The following is a 17756-nucleotide window of genomic DNA, read 5'->3' on the forward strand; positions in this document are numbered from 1 at the left end:
AAGATACCAAGAAAGACTGCAGGGAGGCCAAAGCCCTGGTTCTGGTAAAGGGACATTTAAAAAAGAACTTCTAAGAATGATAATGTTTTGGGGAAAAAGATAATTAAAAAGAAAGCTGAGGAGTTCCATGGGAACCATCCTGTGAAGGAAAAAACAAGCAAGGGGGAGAACTTTAAAGTTCTGCCTTGTATAAGAAAATTAAAAAGATAAGCAAGAGACAATCCATTTCTTTATCACCATGAAAGCAACAGATAATGTGGCAGAGAATTTTAAAAAGTCAACCTAATTAGCACATCAAAATCTTTTTCTAATGACAAAAGAGGAAAACCACTTACCAACTTATTCAATGAAAATGGATAATGCCAAATTGCCAAATATGTAGAAATTATTGAAAAATGAAAAACAAATTCCTAAAAGAAAACCTCTACTTAAAAAAAACTGAAAGAAATACATACTTTCCTTGGAAAATACAAAGTTGGTCCCATTAAAGATAGAACATTTAAACAGAGCAATTTCCTTAGGAAAAAAATAGAGAATGTTATCATGACAATGCTCCACAGAAAGGCATTAGGCCCAGATAGTTTAACAGGAAACTTCTAACAAATCTTCAAAGAACAGAAGATGATTCCAATTTGTTTGCTTCATAATTTTTTCCAAAGCTTGAGAAAGAGAAAATTTCCCTGTTCTCATAGAAAGCAGTTATAACTCTGACAGTTAAACCTGACAAAGAAATACACAAAAATGACTATTACAGACCAAATCATTGAATATTGATTTAACAAAATTTCTAAACAGAATATTAACAAACAATTCAATACTAGATTAATAAATTAATATACTATTACCAAGTGGGATTTATTTCACAAACAAAATTTGGATCAATATTAAGGAATCTTTTGGGAAGCCTGGGTGGCTCAGTCGGTTAAGCATTGGACTTCAGCTCAGGTCATGACCTCGCAGTCTGTGAGTTGGAGCCCTATGTAAGGCTCTGTGTTGACAGCTCAGAGTTTGGAACCTGCTTCAGATTCAGTGTCTCCCTCTCTCTCTCGGCCCATCCTCCGCTCATGCTCTGCTCTCTCTCTCTCAAAAATAAAAAAACATTAAATAAATAAATAAATAAATAAGCAGAAAAATTAAAACATAAACTAAAATAAAAACAAAAAGAAAACTTTTAATATAATATGCCATGTTAATAAGCCAAAAGATAAGATCATATTGTCTCAATAGATTCTGAGTCTTTCACCAAATTTAATAACTATTCCTAATTTTTTAAAAAAAAAGGTAAGAAAATAAAAACAGACAGATACATTTATAATATGAAATACATTCTCTCACAAACACATATAATTTAGTCCCAAAGTTAGCGTCTTACTTAATAGAGGCATCTCCACAAAAATCAGGAAAAAAGAGGGTTGCTCATTACCTCCATTATTATTCAACATTGTTCTATAACTATTAGACAATGCAATTTTTAAAAGTGCAATCAATGGTTAGGTCTAAGCCTTGACAGAACCACATGAGTAGACATTGCTAAAGACCTAAATGCCTTAGATCTTCCCGTGCTGGTGGCAGAAATGACAGCAGAAACATCCCCAGTGAGCTAGTGTTAGTCACAGGTTGTGATAGGGGAGTAAATGGGTAGGCAAAGGAGGCTGAGAGGATGCCACGGCCCCTTCTGTAGGGCCAAGAACACAGTACAATCTCTGAAGAGGCTATAATTCCAGGTCTGACCCTCAGGCTACCATCAGGGAACAACAATCATCACATTCATAGTGCTTCAAGTTGACAGCTATTGATGCAAGATTGCATTAAAATTACCCACACTTTTAAGGCTTCCACTGAAGAAGTTGGAGACCTTCCGTCCAAGTGACCAATACACTGAGACAGAGGGTTGTGAGTCTAGTATCACAGCACACCTGATTCTTGGAGGCCAGAGGAAAAAAAGCAGATCCTGTGTGACCTTAAAGAACCCTTCACCTAAACCTCTGGCAAATTCTCCATTTACAAAAGACTGAGGAGAAAAAGCTCCAGGGCATGCTGGAGATGCCTCAGAGCTCTGTCTTCTGAAACTCCACTGTGGGGATAATGCCAACAAACTGTCATAGCCCCCAGCCAGACTCTCACAAGAGCAGACTTACTCTGTCCCCATATATTCTGGGTCTTTATTGTCTATCAGCCCTTTCTAGACATATTTGAGTGAAGACTTTGCAAAAGAAAAGGATACGACCCAAATCTGAATCAGTAGGAAAGCCAGACCCAGAAGCTCATGGGATGATGGGGGATTGGCATCACAGGTGGAGGGAAGTCACACATCAGTGAGGACACAGTTTGCCCAAATTCTCTAGAGCCGGCTGAGTGGTTTACCAGCTATCTGGCATATTTTAGGACGTCACACAGCACCCCCAGCTGGCCACAGTGCCCACATTCTCCAGTCACTGTGGTAACACTGTGGTAAGCACAAGGGACAGTGTCTCTGCCCTGTATTTTTTCCTGGTGTCACTACCCAAGACAACAGAATGAGAAGAGACCTCAGTATGTCCACCATTGGAATAGTGATACTCTAACACCTAGATTTTTACCTTGATGGAAAACTATCATTTTTTTTTCAAACTCTCAGTCTCTGCCAACTGTATCCCTATAGCTCCAATTCTGCCTGCTCTTTCCAGACACGCTGCATATGGTATGTGAAAAGACAGTTTAATTAAGGGTGCAACAGAAACACAAATATGGGGACATTTCTCTATGTGCATATTGATAGGTACAGAAAGTTGAGTCAAAAAATCTCAAAAAGAGGGGAGGCTGGTTGTTGGTGACTCTGTAGAAAGGCCACTTGAGGTTGCAGAGTTGAACAATCTGAGCATGTGAATCCAGCACCTCCAAGTGGAATAGAAAAGAAAAATCTGGAAAAAAAAATATTCCGTTAGTTTAAATCTTGTATTCCTTTTTATCAATTTTAAATACATGTGAATGTACATACCTTTAAATTGCCATAAATATATTCACAATGATATTTCCTATATATATTTGCCAAATGTGTAGGTCCAGTCATTTTAACTCATTATTTTTTAAAGTACTTTGTGATGGTAAGATCTTGCTTTTTAAGTTTATTTATTTATTTTTGAGAGAGAGAGCACCAGCTGGGGGGGAGGAGAAAGAAAGAGGGAGACACAGGATCCAAAGCAGGCTCCAGGCTCCAGGCTCCAAGCTGTTAGCACAGAGCCCGATGCAGGGCTCAAACTCACAAACCAGGAGATCATGACCTGAGCTGAAGTCAGACACTCAGCTGACTAAGCCACCCAGGTGTCCCTCATATTATTTTTAATACTTTTGAATAGTACACTCTGCTGTCACTTGGAACTCAGCCTTATCTTTTCATGGGTCCAAGCTCAAATGGTGCTCTGTGAGTTCCCAATGCACTGGGTGAGGTTAAGAGAGCTCAGGTTTTGTGTCTCACTTCCCCACTGGCCTGAATCACTGTGTAAGTGCTGAAGCTGCTGTCCCCATGCTGAGCAGTAATAATCAGCTTCATCATTAGGCTGGAGCCCAGACATGGTCAGGGAAGCCATGCTGCCTGAACTGGAGCAGGAGAATCAGCTTGATATATGATACAATTATGATATGATATGATATATGATATGATATGATATGATATGATAATAATATTATCATGATGCATTTGGGGAATCAAAGAAAGAAAATTCTGAACCACAGAACCAAGCTGCTTATTTTAGAACTGAAGACTTAGGAAAAACCTAGTAAGGCTACCAAACTTCTGCTGGAATTATTCATGCTTCTGCTGAATAATTCATAGATATCTCCTATGACTCTATCAATGCCCTTCCTCAGGGTAATGACAGCTGTGAAGTCACCAACAGTAAGAAGTCTCCACCTTTAACATTGGGGTTCATCCAGCTGGCAAGCGCTAAGAGCAGATTATCCATGATTAGTCCCACAGAACCCCCAGCTAGTCCAAGCCAAACCCCCTCTCCTCCAAGACCTGATCGTCCTGGAGCTTTCCTTGTTTTAACTGGTTTCCTAGAGTTTGCAATGCACATTTTTTACATGACTCCAGTGTGCCAGGCATTATCCTAGGCCTTAATATTAGAACAACTAACATAGTCCCTTACTGTGTGACTCTTTATATTTGGGTCTCCCAGAGGAGTTGGAACGTGTTCTAGTTCCAAAGGGCTAGCAGAAAGGACATTGTAAGAAATGGAAATAGAAGGCCTACAACCCCTGCAGCATTCAAGATCCGGGACATCCAGGAGGTGTCAGGAATCTGCCTGTGGGTGCCAACTGGAGATAGTGGTGAGGTGGAGAAGGGCTAAGCAGATAAAGAAACAAGATAGACTTGTGGTGAGGGAAGCCAGAAAAGTGCTTTATATGCCATCTTTGGGACTTAGGCCTTCAATTACTTGAAAGGACACTGAAAAGTTTAAACACTGCAGTGACATTTTCAGGTTTCCATATATGAAACTTTTAAAAACATAGCATAAAATAGAGAAACACAGCAAGAAGAGAGTATGGCTGTGTGATAGCGTTCCTGGCATGAAAATCAAGAAGAGACGAGTTTGGAATGTGATTAGGAGTAGAATCTACCCAGCTGGTGACTACATGGATCTGGTGGGTGAGAAAAAGCTAATTAAGTTTGAAGTTAACTAAGGTGGTGGGTTTGAGTGACTGTGTCAATGACTCTAAACCAGAGGTGATTTTGTCCCCCAGGGGACTTTTGACAATGATCATAGACATTTTTGGCTGTCATGCTTGGGGGTAGGAGGAGGGGTTGCCAATGGCATCCAGTGGATAGTAGCTGGGAATGCTGTTAACATCCCACAATACACAGGGCAGCCTCCCACAACAAAAAATTATCCAGCCCAAAATATCAATAGTGGTGAGGTTGTGAGATCATGACTGATATGGGAAACATTTGGGAAACAGTAAAATTGAGAAAGTCAGTGATGAGTCTGGTTTTGTACTTGTTGATTTATGGAAACTGGTAGCATTCAGTGGAAATATGGGGGTAAAACTCAGGGAAAGATCAGGGCTGCAGGGACTCTATTTTCTCCTCCTATGGGAAAGGTGTGAAAATAGCCCACTTTCCAGGGTTCTTAGCATTCATTAATTCAGTAAGTAATTGTTTAAGAAATGTCTAGTATATACCAGTGATAGGACAGGTGACAGACAGAAGGCCACTGTAGCTGTAGCAGGGAGATGAGGACACAGGAGGTGGATGGAACCATCCCCAAATGCTAACCCAAAGTCACACATATGCAAAAATAGTTTTCAAACCAACTAACTCTTCCATATAGATCTCCCAAGGAAAGCAGAAGAATTTGCTTTTCTTTTGGATGGCCCAAAGATTACTTTATTAATTTTTCAGTCTGATCAACAGGAACTATAGACCTGAAGGTCTCTGAGGTCTCTTCATATCAGATTCTCTCCTCCTCCTTCTTCCCTCTGGCCTTGGGCCTGAGATGAGAGTATATAAGTATGTGAATGCACAATGGTGGGAACAAGGGAGGCTGAAGCCACATAGTCTGGAGTAGCAAAGGCTTCAAAAGGCAGGGAAGCTACACCTTCAGACTCCACTCTTCCCCCAGGATAAAGTGGGGGCCCAAATGATCAAAACTCCAGGCCTTTAGGTGGAAGGCGATGTGTACCCAACAGAAACTTCTTACTCAGACAGAAAAAATGATCTAAAGGAAACCATTGCTTTCTTTCAACAAAGTTAATTTAATGGGTTAACTTGATGGGTAAATGGAAGTTATGAATATGCATCAATTTATGAGAGCTTACCACATCTTTTATTTCTTGTGGATTTTCTCACCTCACATGAAGGTTTCAGACCCTGGGCTCTTAGGGTCTCTAAAAAGTGACATATTCTTGCCTTATTCTGAAGCCAAGCTTAATTTTTTTTCTAGTGAAACAGAATTGGGCAGGAGCTTCTTCTGTGTTAAAATAAGCGTTAGATAATTTAGCTCTACTCTTATTCTCCTGAATCAGGATCTATTCGATTTTCCACTCGGCTCTTATTGAGGCTTACATTTCCTCAGTCTTACACCTTATCCTGCATTTAAATGGTGAGAAATGGACCTAGGGAGGAGTTAAGATGGGGAATAGTAAGAGGACCCTGGGTTTTTCTTGTCCCTCAAACACAGCTAGATCAACATCAAAACATTTTGAACACCTAGGAAATTGATCTGAAGATTAACAGAAAAATCTGCATAATTTGAGAGAGATAATGTGGCAGGTATGGGGTGCAGAGAGGTGAAATGGGAGAGAGGAGCCCTGGTGCCACGGAGTTGGGGGAGCCCTTTTCACGGAAAGGAGAAAGAGGGAGGGGGAGATTGAGCAGGTCATCTGGTCCATGCAAGAAAAAGACTCCCCCTGAAAGTAGTTAGAAAGAGTGAAAACAAGTGCAGGGATGCACAAGAAAACTTTTCCCCCAAACCACTGGCAGAGAGAAAGGAAAAGGTTTCAATACTTCCAGTTTTTTGGCAAACTGAAGTTTTGGAGTGCAGAGTCTGAAGTTTTGGAGGTCAGCACCTGGCAGTGCTACAGTGACAGAATGGGGAGCATGGTCTGAAGATCCCCCTAGGTCACCCAGTGAGAAGTGCTTCCTCTGCTTAGAGTGCATTTGGTAGGGGTGATATGGCCTCCCCACAGGCAAAAGAATAGTGAGCACCATAGAGCTGCCCCATTTATCCATATAGGAACAAAAATGCAGCTCAGGACAGCAAACCCTGGCACCAGCTGTCTCTTTTGATTTGCCAAAGTGTGGGGTTTTGAAACACAGCCACACCTGAGATAAAACTCTGGAGGGAGGCACCACCTGGCAGGTGGACAGCTCAGACACTGACAGAGGGAAGGTGGGGAGCTGATGGAAGCCAGGGACACAGGAAGGGTGATGGATCACAGGTCTGTATGAACTTCCCACTCTAGAGACTAGAGACTGGGACAAAGCCATTTTCACCCCTAACCCAACAGCACTGATCCACCCCAGTGAGTTAAGCAGTGCTACCAAATGGAAGAGGAGATGTTACACCAAGCCACACCTCGCTGAGCCCTCTAGGTACCTCTCCATTAAGGAAGGTCCCCCTGAGAATCAGAGCAGCAGACTCCTTCCCCAGAACCAGCACAAACCCCTTCCATGCACTAAGCTTACTGATCATCGAGTGCTGCAAAGTTTCAGCTCTAGGGGAAACTGGATCTAGGTTTATTTGGGACTGTTTGTTTGTTTGTTTGTCTGGGGTTTTTTGTTTGTTTTGTTTTGTTTTATTTTTTCTTCTGTTTTTCTTTTCTGTTGTGTTTTGTGGTTTTTCTTCTTCGATACAGAAAAAGCAAATTTTTTAATTTAATTTAATGTTACTTTTATTTATTTTATTTCTTTTGCTCTTTTCTCTTTTTCCTATCAAGCTTCTCTTAACAAACAGACCAAAACACATCTAATATCTAGTTTCCTTTATGTTTTTTTAAATTTTTATTTCATTTTATTACTTTTTTCTCTCTTCTTCCAAAATAACAAGATGAAGAAATTCACCTCAAAAGAAAGAAAAGGAAGAAATGATGGCCAGGGTTTTAATCAAGATAGTTAAAGGTAAGATGTCTGAACTAGAATTTAAAACAATTATAAGAATTCTAGCTGGGCTTGGAAAAAGCATAGAACACAGTACAGAATCCCTTACTGCAGAGATGAAAACTAAAATCTAGTCAAGCCAAAATTCTATAACCAAGATGCAAATGGGAATGGATGCCATGACAGTGAGGATGGACAAAGGAGAGGAGTGAATTAGTGATATAAGAGATAAAATTATGGAAAATAATGAAGCTGAAAAGAAGGAAAAAAAGGTAATGGATCCCAAAGATAGACTTAGGGAACTCAGTGACTTATTAAAATGAAAAAAACATTCATATCATAGGTGTCCCAGAAGATGAAGAGAGAGAAAAGGGGGCAGAAGGTTTGTGTGAGAAAATTATAGCTGAAAACATCCCTAATCTATGGAAGGACACAGACATCAAAATCCAAGAAGCATAGAGAACTCCCATTAAATTCAACAAAAAGCAGCCATCACCAAGACATATCATAGTCAAATTCACAAAATACAAAGATTAGGAAAGGATCCTGAAAGTAGCAAGGGAAACAAGTCTTTAACCTACAAGGGAAGACAGATCAGTTTCACAGCAGATTTGTCCACAGAAACTTGTCAGGCCAGAAGGGAGTGGCAGGATATACTCAATATGCTGAATGGGAAAAATATGCAGCTCAGAATTCTTTATCCAGCAGACTGTCATTCAGAATAGAGGAGAGATAAAGAGTTTCCCAGACAAACAAAAAACTAAAAGAGTTTATGATCACTAAACCAGCCCTGTAAGAAATATTAAAGGGGAACCCTTTGACTGGGAGGGGAAAAAAAGACCAAAAGGAACAGAGAACATCACCAGAAACACCAAATTTATAGGTAATGCTATGGCACTAATCACCCTGAATGTAAATGGACTAAATGCTTGAATCAAAAGGCATAGGGTATCAGAATAGATTGAAAAAACAAGACCATATATATGCTGCCTGCAAGAGACTCATTTTAGACATAAGCACATTGGCAGGTTGAAAGGGAGGAGATGGAGAACCACCTATCATGCTAATGGACAGCAAAAGAAAGCCAGAGGAACCATACTTATATCAGACAAACTAGATTGTAAACCCAAGACTATAACAAGACAAAGAAGGGCATTATATCATAATTAAGGGGTCTATGGATCAAGAAGATAAAAACTATTTTTTTGAAAGAATAAACAAAATTTATAAACCTCAATTGTAAATATTTATGCCCCATCTTGGGCCACCCAAATATATAAATCAATTAATAACAAACATAAATAAACCCATGACAGTAATACAATAATAGTAGGGGACTTTTTTTAACGTTTATTTATTTTGAGAGACAAAGCATGCACGGAGGAGGGGCAGAGAGACAAGGAGACCCAGAATCCAAAGCAGGCTCCAGGCTCTTAGCTGTCAGCACAGGGCCCAACAGGGGGCTCAAACCCATGAACCATGAGATCATGACCTTAGCTGAAGTTGGACGCTTAATCGACTGAGCCACCCAAGTACCCCAATATTAGGGGACTTTAACACCCCATTAACAGCAATGGACAGATCATCTAAGCAGAAAATCAACAGGGAAACAATGGCTTTGAATGACACACTGGACCAGATGGACTTAACAGATATATTCAGAACATTAATCTTAAAGCAGCAGAATACACATTATTCTCAAGTGCATATGGAACATTCTCCAGAATAGATCATATGCTGGCTCACAAATCAGCCCTCAACAGATACAAAAATATTGAAATCATACCATGCATAATTTCAGAATACAACACTATGAAACTTGAAGTCAACCACAAGAAAAAAAATTGGAAAGCCCTCAAATACATGGAAGTTAAAGAACATCATACTAAAGAATAAATGGATTAAACAAAAAATTAAAGAAGAAATAAAAAATACAGAGAAGCCTATGAAAATAAAAATATGACAGTCCAAACCCTTTGGAATACAGCAAAGGCAGTCCAAAGAGGAAAGTATATTGCAATTTAGGCCCATCTCAAGAAGCAAGAAAGGTCCGCAAAACACAACTTAACCTTAAACCTAAAGGAGTTAGAAAAGGAACAGCAAATAAACCCAAAAGCCAGCAGAAGAAGAGAAATAATAAAGATCAGAGCAGAAATAAACAATAGATGGAGAAACAACAAAAACAAACAAACAAAAACCAGTAGAACAGATCAACGAAACTAGGAGCTGGTTTTTTGAAAGAATAAACAAAATTTATAAACTCCAAACCAGACTTATCAAAAAGAGAAAATAACCCAAATAGATAAAATCATGAATGAATGAATGAATGAATGAATGAAAGAGGAGAGATCACAACCAACACCACAGTATAAAAACATTTGTAAGAGAATACTATGAAAATAACATGCAAACAAACTGGGCAATCTGGAAGAACTGGACAAATTCCTAGAAACTCACAACTACCAAAACTGAAACAGGCAGAAATAGAAAATTTGAACAGATCCATAATCAGCAAAGAAATTGGAACACTGAGCAAGAATCTCCCAACAGTTAAGAGTCCTGGGCCAGATGGCTTCCCAGGGGATTTCTACCAGACATTTAAAGAGTTAATACCTATTCTTCTCAACGGTTCCAAAAAAAATACAAATAGAAGGAAACTTTCAAACTCATTCTACACAGCCAGCATCACCTTGATTCCAAAACCAGACAAAGACCCCACAAAAAAGGAGAATTACAAGGCAATATCCCTAATGAACATGGTTGCAAAAATTCTCAACAAAATACTAGAAAATGGAATTCAACAATACTTTAAAAGAGTTATTCACCATGATCAAGTGGGATTTACTCCTGGGCTTCGGGGGTGGTTCAATATTTGCAAATAAATCAATGTGATACACCACATTAATAAAAGAAAGGATAAGAACCATATGATCCTCTCAATAGATGCAGAAAAAGCATTTGACAAAATACAGCAACCACTCTTGATAAAAACCCTCAAGAAAGTAGGGATAGAAAGACCCCCCTAAGTTCAGGAGCATGACAGGGATATCCACTCTCACCACTGTTGTTCAACATAGTACTGGAAGTCCTAGCCTCAGCAATCAGACAACAAAAAGAAATAAAAGGCATCCAAATTGGTAAGGAAGAAGTCAAATTTTCACTCTTCCCAGACAAACAATACTCTATGTGGAAAACTCAAATGACTCCACCAAAAAACTGCCAGAGCTGATACATAAATTCCACAAAGTCTCAGGATATAAAATCAACATATAGAAATCAGTTGCATTTCTATACATCAATAATGAAGCAGCAGAAAGAGATATCAAGGAATTAATCCCATTTATAATTGTACCAAAAACCATAAGATACTTAGGAGTAAACTTAACAAAAGCGGTAAAAGATCTGTATACTGAAAACTATAGAAAGCTTATAAAGAAATTGAAGAAGACACAAAATATGGAAAAAACAATCCATGCTCATGGATCTGAAGAAGAAATATTATTAAAATGTCTAGGGGCACCTGGGTGGCTCAGTCGGTTGAGCGTCCAACTTCGGCTCAGGTCATGATCTCACAGCTCGTGAGTTCAAGCCCCGTGTCAGGCTCTGTGCTGACAGCTTGGAGCCTGGAACCTGCTTCGGATTATGTGTGTGTGTGTCTCTCTCTCTGCCCTTAACCCACTCACATTCTGTCTCTGTCTCTCTCAAAAATAAATAAGAATTAAAATTTTTTTAATAAAATAAAAAAATAAAATAAAATAAAATGTCATATTACCCAAAGGAATCTATGTATTCAATACAATACATATGAAAATAATACCAGCATTCTTCACAGAACTAGAACAATTCTAAAATTTGATGAAACCAGAAAAGACTCCAAATAACCAAAGTAATGTTAAAAAAGAAAACCAAAGCTGGAGGCATCACAGTTCCAGACTTCAAGCTGTGTTACAAAGCTGTAGTCATGAAGACAGTATGATACTGGCACAAAAATGACACATAGATCAATGGAACAGAACATAAAACCCAGAAATGGACCCACAAATGTATGGCCAACTAATATTCAGCAAAGCCGGAAAGAATATCCAATGGAAAAAAATACAGTGTCTTCAGCAAATGATGCTGGGAAAACTGGACAGTGACATGCAGAAGAATGATACTGGACCACATTCTTATACCATACAAAAAATAAATTCAAAATGGATTAAAGACTTAAATGTAAGACAAAAAAATCATCAAAATCCTACAGGAGAAAACAGGCAGCAACCTTTTAGACCTCAGCCACAGCAATTTCTTACTAGACATGTCATTGGAGGCAAGAGAAACAAAAGCAAAAATGAACTATTGGGATCTCATCAAGATAAAAACCTCTTCAGGGTGAAGAAAACAATCAACAAAACTAAAAGGCAGCCAGTGGAATGGGAGAAGATATTTGCAAATGACATATCAGATAAAGGGTTGGTATCCACAATCTATAGAGAACTGAGAAAACTCAACACCCAAAAACAAAAAATCCAGTGAAGAAATGGGCAGAAGACATGAATAGACACTTTTCCAAAGAAGACACCCAGAGGGCTAGCAGACACATGAAAAGATGCTCAACATCACTCATTGTCAGAGAATACTAATCAAAAGCACAATGAGATATCACCTCACACCTGTTAGAATGGCTAAAATTAACAACTCAGGAAACAACAGATGTTGGCAAGGATGTGGAGAAAGAGGAACATTTTTGCACTGTTAGTGGGAATGCAAACTGTTGTAGCCACTCTGAAGAACAGTATGAAGGTTCCTCAAAAAATTTTAAATAGAACTACCCTATGACTCAGCAATTGCACTACTAAGTATTTCTCCAAAGAATACAAAAATGTTGATTCAAAGGGGCACATGCACCCCAATGTTTATAGCAGCACTATCAACAATAGCCAAATTATGGAAAGAGCCCAAATGTCCATTGACTGATGAATAGGTAAAGAAGATGTGGTATATATATACAATGGAATATTGCTCAGCGATCAAAAAGAATGAAATCTTACCATTTGCAACAACATGGATGCAACTAGAGTGTATTAGGCTGAGTGAAATAAGTCAGTCAGAGAAAAACAAATATAGTATGATTCCATTCATATGTGGAATTTAAGAAACAAAACAGATGAATATAGGGGAAGTGAAGGAAAATTAAGATAAAAATAGAGAGAGGCAGATCATAAGAGATTCTTAAATACAGAGAACAAACTGAGGGTTCATGGAGAGGGGGTGGGTGGGAGGAGGGGCTAAATGGGTGATGTCATTAAGTAGGGCACTTGGGATGAGCACTTGGTGTTATATGTAAGTGATGAATCACTATGTTCTACTCCTGAAACCAATACTACACTGTATGTTTACTAGAATTTAATTTTTTTTAGTTTACTTATTTTTGACAGAGTATGAGCATGAGCGGGGGGAGGGACAGAGAGAGAGAGAAGGAGACACAGAGTCAGAAGCAGGCTCCAGGCTCCAAGCTCCAAGCTGTCAGCACAGAGCCTGATGCGGGGCTCAAACTCACAAACTGTGAGATCATGACCTGGGCCGAAGTCAGATGCTTAACTGACTGAGCCACCCAGATGCCCCTAAAAGAAAGAGGAAACAAACCATGAAAGATTCTTAAAGATAGAGAAGTGGGGAGCTTGGGTAGCTCAGTCTGTTAAGGCTCTGACTCTTGATATCAGCTCAGGTCATGATTTCATGGTTTGGTTCGTGGATTTGAGCCCCACATGGGGCTCCACGCTGGTGGTGCAGAGCCTGCTTGGGATTCTGTCTCTCCCTCTCTCCCTGCCTCTCTCAAAATAAATAAATAAACTTTAAAAGGGAGACCTTGGAGGTCTCACACTTTGTGATTTCAAAACTTACTACAAACCCACCTACAGTAATCAAAACAATGTGGTACTGGCTTAAGAAAAAACATACAGAACAATAGAAAAGAAAAAGATCCCAGGGGAAAAGAGAAAAAAAAAACCTTGTTTGTGGCACTAAATTATTTTTTATAAGGGTAAAAGGTCACTCAACAGGGGAAAAAAAAGTCTTCAATAAATAATGCTCAAAAACTGGATATGCACATGAAATTGGACCCTTGCCTTACATCATGTTCAAAAATTAGATCATATTCTAGATCTAAGAACTAGAACTATAATACATAGGGTAAAATTTTTGTCATTGGCTTGGTGATGATTTCTTGAATATGACACTAATAGCACAAGCAAAAAAAGAAAAAAATAAGAAAAACTGAACTTCACTATAATTAAAAATTTTGTGCAAAAGACACTATCATAGGAAATAAAATACAATCCGTGGAATGGGAAAAAAACTGCTTTCAAACTCTCTGATGAGAGATTAACATCCAGAATATCTAAAGAACTCCTACATTTTCAACAACAAAAACAAAAACAAACAATCCAATTCTAAAATGAGCAGAAGACTTGAATAAACATTTTTTCAAAAATATATACAAATAGCCAATAAGCACATGAAAAGATGTTCAACATCATTATTGTTGCACTAATAGTAGAAATCAAAACCACAATGAGATACCACTACACACCTACAAGGATGGCTATAATTTTAAAAACTGAAAATAACACATGTTGGTGAGTTTATGGAGAAATTGGAAATCTTGTGCATTGCTGCTGGGAAAGTTAAATGATGTGTAAAAAAAAAAAGCATGGTGGTTCCTTAAAATGTTAAATATAGAATTATCGTAAAACCCGGTGATTCTAGGGGCGCCTGGGTGGCTCAGTCGGTTGGGCAGCCGACTTCGGCTCAGGTCACAATCTCGCACTCCGTGAGTTCAAGCCCCACGTTGGGCTCTGTGCTGACAGCTCGGAGCCTGGCGCCTGTTTCGGATTCTGTGTCTCCCTCTCTCTGACCCTCCGCCGTTCATACTCTGTCTCTCTCTGTCTCAAAAATAAATAAACGTTAAAAAAATTAAAAAAAAAAAAAACCAGTGATTCTAATTCTAGGTGTGTACTCAAAAAATTGGATGTAGGCACTCAAACAGATACTTGTACACCAAGTTCATAGCAGTAGTATTCACAATATCTAAAAGGTACAAATAACACAAATGTTCCTTAACAGATATTATTCAGCTTTGCAAAGGAATCCAGTGCTGATACATGCTACAGCATGGATGAATCTTGAAAACATAATGCTAAGCAAAATAAATCCAACACATAAAGGCAAATATTATAAGATTCCACTTATTTGAGGTACCTAGAACAGGCTAATCTACAGAAGGTAGAACAGAGGTTACCAGAGGCTGGGAATAGGGAGGAATGAGTTTTATTTATTAGGTGCTGAACTTCTGTTAGGGATGATTACAAGTTCTGAAAATGATAGTGGTGATGGTTGCACAACATTGAGAATGTACTTAACACCACTGAATTATACACTTAAAATATGACAACAGTGGGGACCCCTGGATGGCTCAGTCAGTGGAGCATGCAACTCTTGATCTCGGGGTTGTGAGTTCAAGCCCCACATTGGGCATGGAGCTTGCTTTTAAAAAATGGCAACAGGGGCGCCTGGGTGGCGCAGTCGGTTAAGCGTCCGACTTCAGCCAGGTCACGATCTCGCGGTCCGTGAGTTCGAGCCCCGTGTCAGGCTCTGGGCTGATGGCTCGGAGCCTGGAGCCTGTTTCCGATTCTGTGTCTCCCTCTCTCTCTGCCCCTCCCCCGTTCATGCTCTGTCTCTCTCTGTCCCAAAAATAAATTAAAAACGTTGAAAAAAAATGGCAACAACGGCAAATTTTATATTATCCATATCTTACCACATTATTTTACCAAAAAATATGGAGGGAAAAAAATAAAATAATTTACTTTTAACTTTAAGCAGTCAGTAGGGTCCTGGGTCCCCAGATAAACAAAATATGGTATATACATGCAATGGAATATTATTCAGCCTTGAGAAGGAATTCATTAGAAATACAAGTCACTTGTCAAAACCGGCCCAGTCCCACAACAGCCCTGCTTGTAGAGCCACTTCCCTTTCCTACATGGGCCACCATGATCCTAATGTGTCATATAAAACCCACTTAGATTACCTGTTCAAAGAAATATAGGCTTTGAAACCCATGAAATGCACAATTAACTTCATTTTCAAGGGATATAATTCCTTGGTCAGGAATCGTCTGTTCCATGAAAGACTCTCACCCCATCCTTCTTGGCTCTTTTCTTGACCTTTCACTCTGTCCTTCTTCTTTTCTTGTCCCTTTCGTCTCTCCTTAATCCCCACTCAACCTGGTCAAATCTTAAAAACCCATCTTTACTTCCAGTGAACTCCCCACTCTTGACCTGCAATTCTTATCCCATTTCTTATCTTTCACTGCTTATTCCCACTTTCCATAAGACTTAGGTCAATATTGACTGCTGGAAGACCAGGGTCTCAGAGTTTCAAAGAAGAGGTTTAAAGGTCTCCCATGCCCAGGAGTTTGTTCTGATAGCGTGCCCCACCTGCTCAAGGCTGATTATTAACCCAGAGCTTATATAAAGAAAGGGCCATCCCTGGGATGGGAAAGTACCATGGCCATGGCCAGCACGTTAAGCCCCAGCACCATGACTGGGACCCTGGGTCCTCCTGAGATGTCAGAGCGCATCCAAAATGCTGCTGACATCTCTGTCATTGTCATCTATTTCATGGTGGTGATGGCTGTCGGGCTGTGGGTATGTAGGAGTCCAATGGGGTGTTCTGGGTGGGCACCAAGTTTGGGGTTAAAATGTCTGAGGGAGGGAAGGGTGTGGTATAACAATGTGACAATGCTGAGAAAACACTAACAGCTGTCAGATTTCATTATCCTTTTCTCAGAACCATTGTCTCATGTGTGACGTAAATAATATTTACTCAGTTAATTTGTTCTCTTACCAACACCATCATTTGAACAGAGCCAGCAGTGAGAACTTCAGACATATTCTGTTTGGCGTGTCCAGTGCCTGGCATAATGAATAAGGATGTTATTTGCATTATCTCACATCTTTTATTTTCCTTTGTTTTTTGCTCACTTTCTTTTTTCAAATTTTTATTTAAACTCTAGTTAGTTAACATCTAGTGTAACATTGATTTCAGGAGTAGAATTTTGCTCACTTTCTAAATGAGTCAGTTGGATGCCTAATTCATTACACTCATTCTTTCTATTTAGTAATGAGTGTAAGGCTGCAAAATTACTTCCAAGCACAGATTTACTGATACCTTGCATTGTTTTTATAAATGTAAATAAACAGAGCAATTAGGACAGATGTTGAGGAATATGATTTCTTAAAGTCCCTCCATTTCGATGAAACTATGATTTTCAAGTCCTTTTAAAATTGATGCTATATCACAGTTTCTAAGAAAATGTTTCTCTTTAAGAGTGTTGAAAAAGTGACTACTATGAACATTCTGACCAGAGCATCTGTAACATCCTGGGTGAATTTGCGGTGTTTGACTCTCACATGTCTTCCTTTCTGCTTAGGCAATGCTGAAGACCAACCGGGGCACTGTTGGAGGCTTCTTCTTGGCTGGTCGAGATATGACCTGGTGGCCGGTGAGTGCGCCAGGGTTTCCCAGAGATAAATTTCCTATGTGTGTGTTTAAGAGTAAATAAAGAAGACACTGGGAATGCTGATAGTTTCTGAAGTGCATTGGTTGCCTACTTGCTGGTGTCTCTTCCTAAATCCCTGACCCCACAGTTCTATTCTGCCATTCCAGTAAATGATAGTACATCACCTATTATGAGAGCAAGTATAGTGTGGCATTTGAGAAGCCTCAGTTAATCTCTGTGTCATATTCTTTTTCCCCGGTCCTCATTAAGAATCTTCTGCCTTAAGCTCCTTACCATCCCCAGCACATTCCTTCTTTGCTCCCAAACCCGAACTAGTGCCACCCCTCTTGTTTGGATGAACATCCCCCTCTCTGCTCTCCTCCTTCAACACCCAACTCAAGCCCTGCTTCATCTGAGAAGTCTCACCCTGCATTCCAGCCTGTCTAGTCCTTATAATCCATGCAGTTATGATAGTGGACGTGTGTGTTCTCTATGATGTTGTGTATGGTGGTATCTCTTTGACTCTTGCCCAGTTGATCTCTTCCTTTCTGGGTTTTTATGTCTGGCCTCCTTGGCAAGAGTCCCATTGCACCAAAGAGTGCATCTTCTTCTCTGAATCCATACTGTGTCAGCAGT

At 39.4% G+C, this 17756-nt stretch overlaps 1 protein-coding gene across 5 annotated transcripts in view; it reads left to right on the plus strand.

Annotated features, from left to right (window-relative positions):
- The first annotated feature begins 2503 nt into the window (after positions 1-2503).
- The window catches only part of SLC5A4 (solute carrier family 5 member 4), a 58082-nt gene continuing 42829 nt past the window's right edge, over positions 2504-17756 (plus strand). For 2 of the 5 annotated variants that reach the window (XM_042961981.1, XM_042961980.1), the window contains exons 1-3: positions 2661-2680; positions 7527-7597; positions 17052-17123. In XM_042961981.1, coding sequence (XP_042817915.1) covers positions 17055-17123 — 69 coding nt within the window. In that variant the 5' untranslated portion in view covers positions 2661-2680; positions 7527-7597; positions 17052-17054. Of the gene's footprint in view, positions 2681-7526; positions 7598-17051; positions 17124-17756 lie in introns of all 5 variants that reach the window. The other 3 variants (XM_042961977.1, XM_042961976.1, XM_042961978.1) reach the window with 2 other exon arrangements.

The sequence above is a fragment of the Panthera tigris genome, chromosome D3, assembly GCF_018350195.1.
Source record: "Panthera tigris isolate Pti1 chromosome D3, P.tigris_Pti1_mat1.1, whole genome shotgun sequence".
NCBI lineage: Eukaryota > Metazoa > Chordata > Mammalia > Carnivora > Felidae > Panthera > Panthera tigris.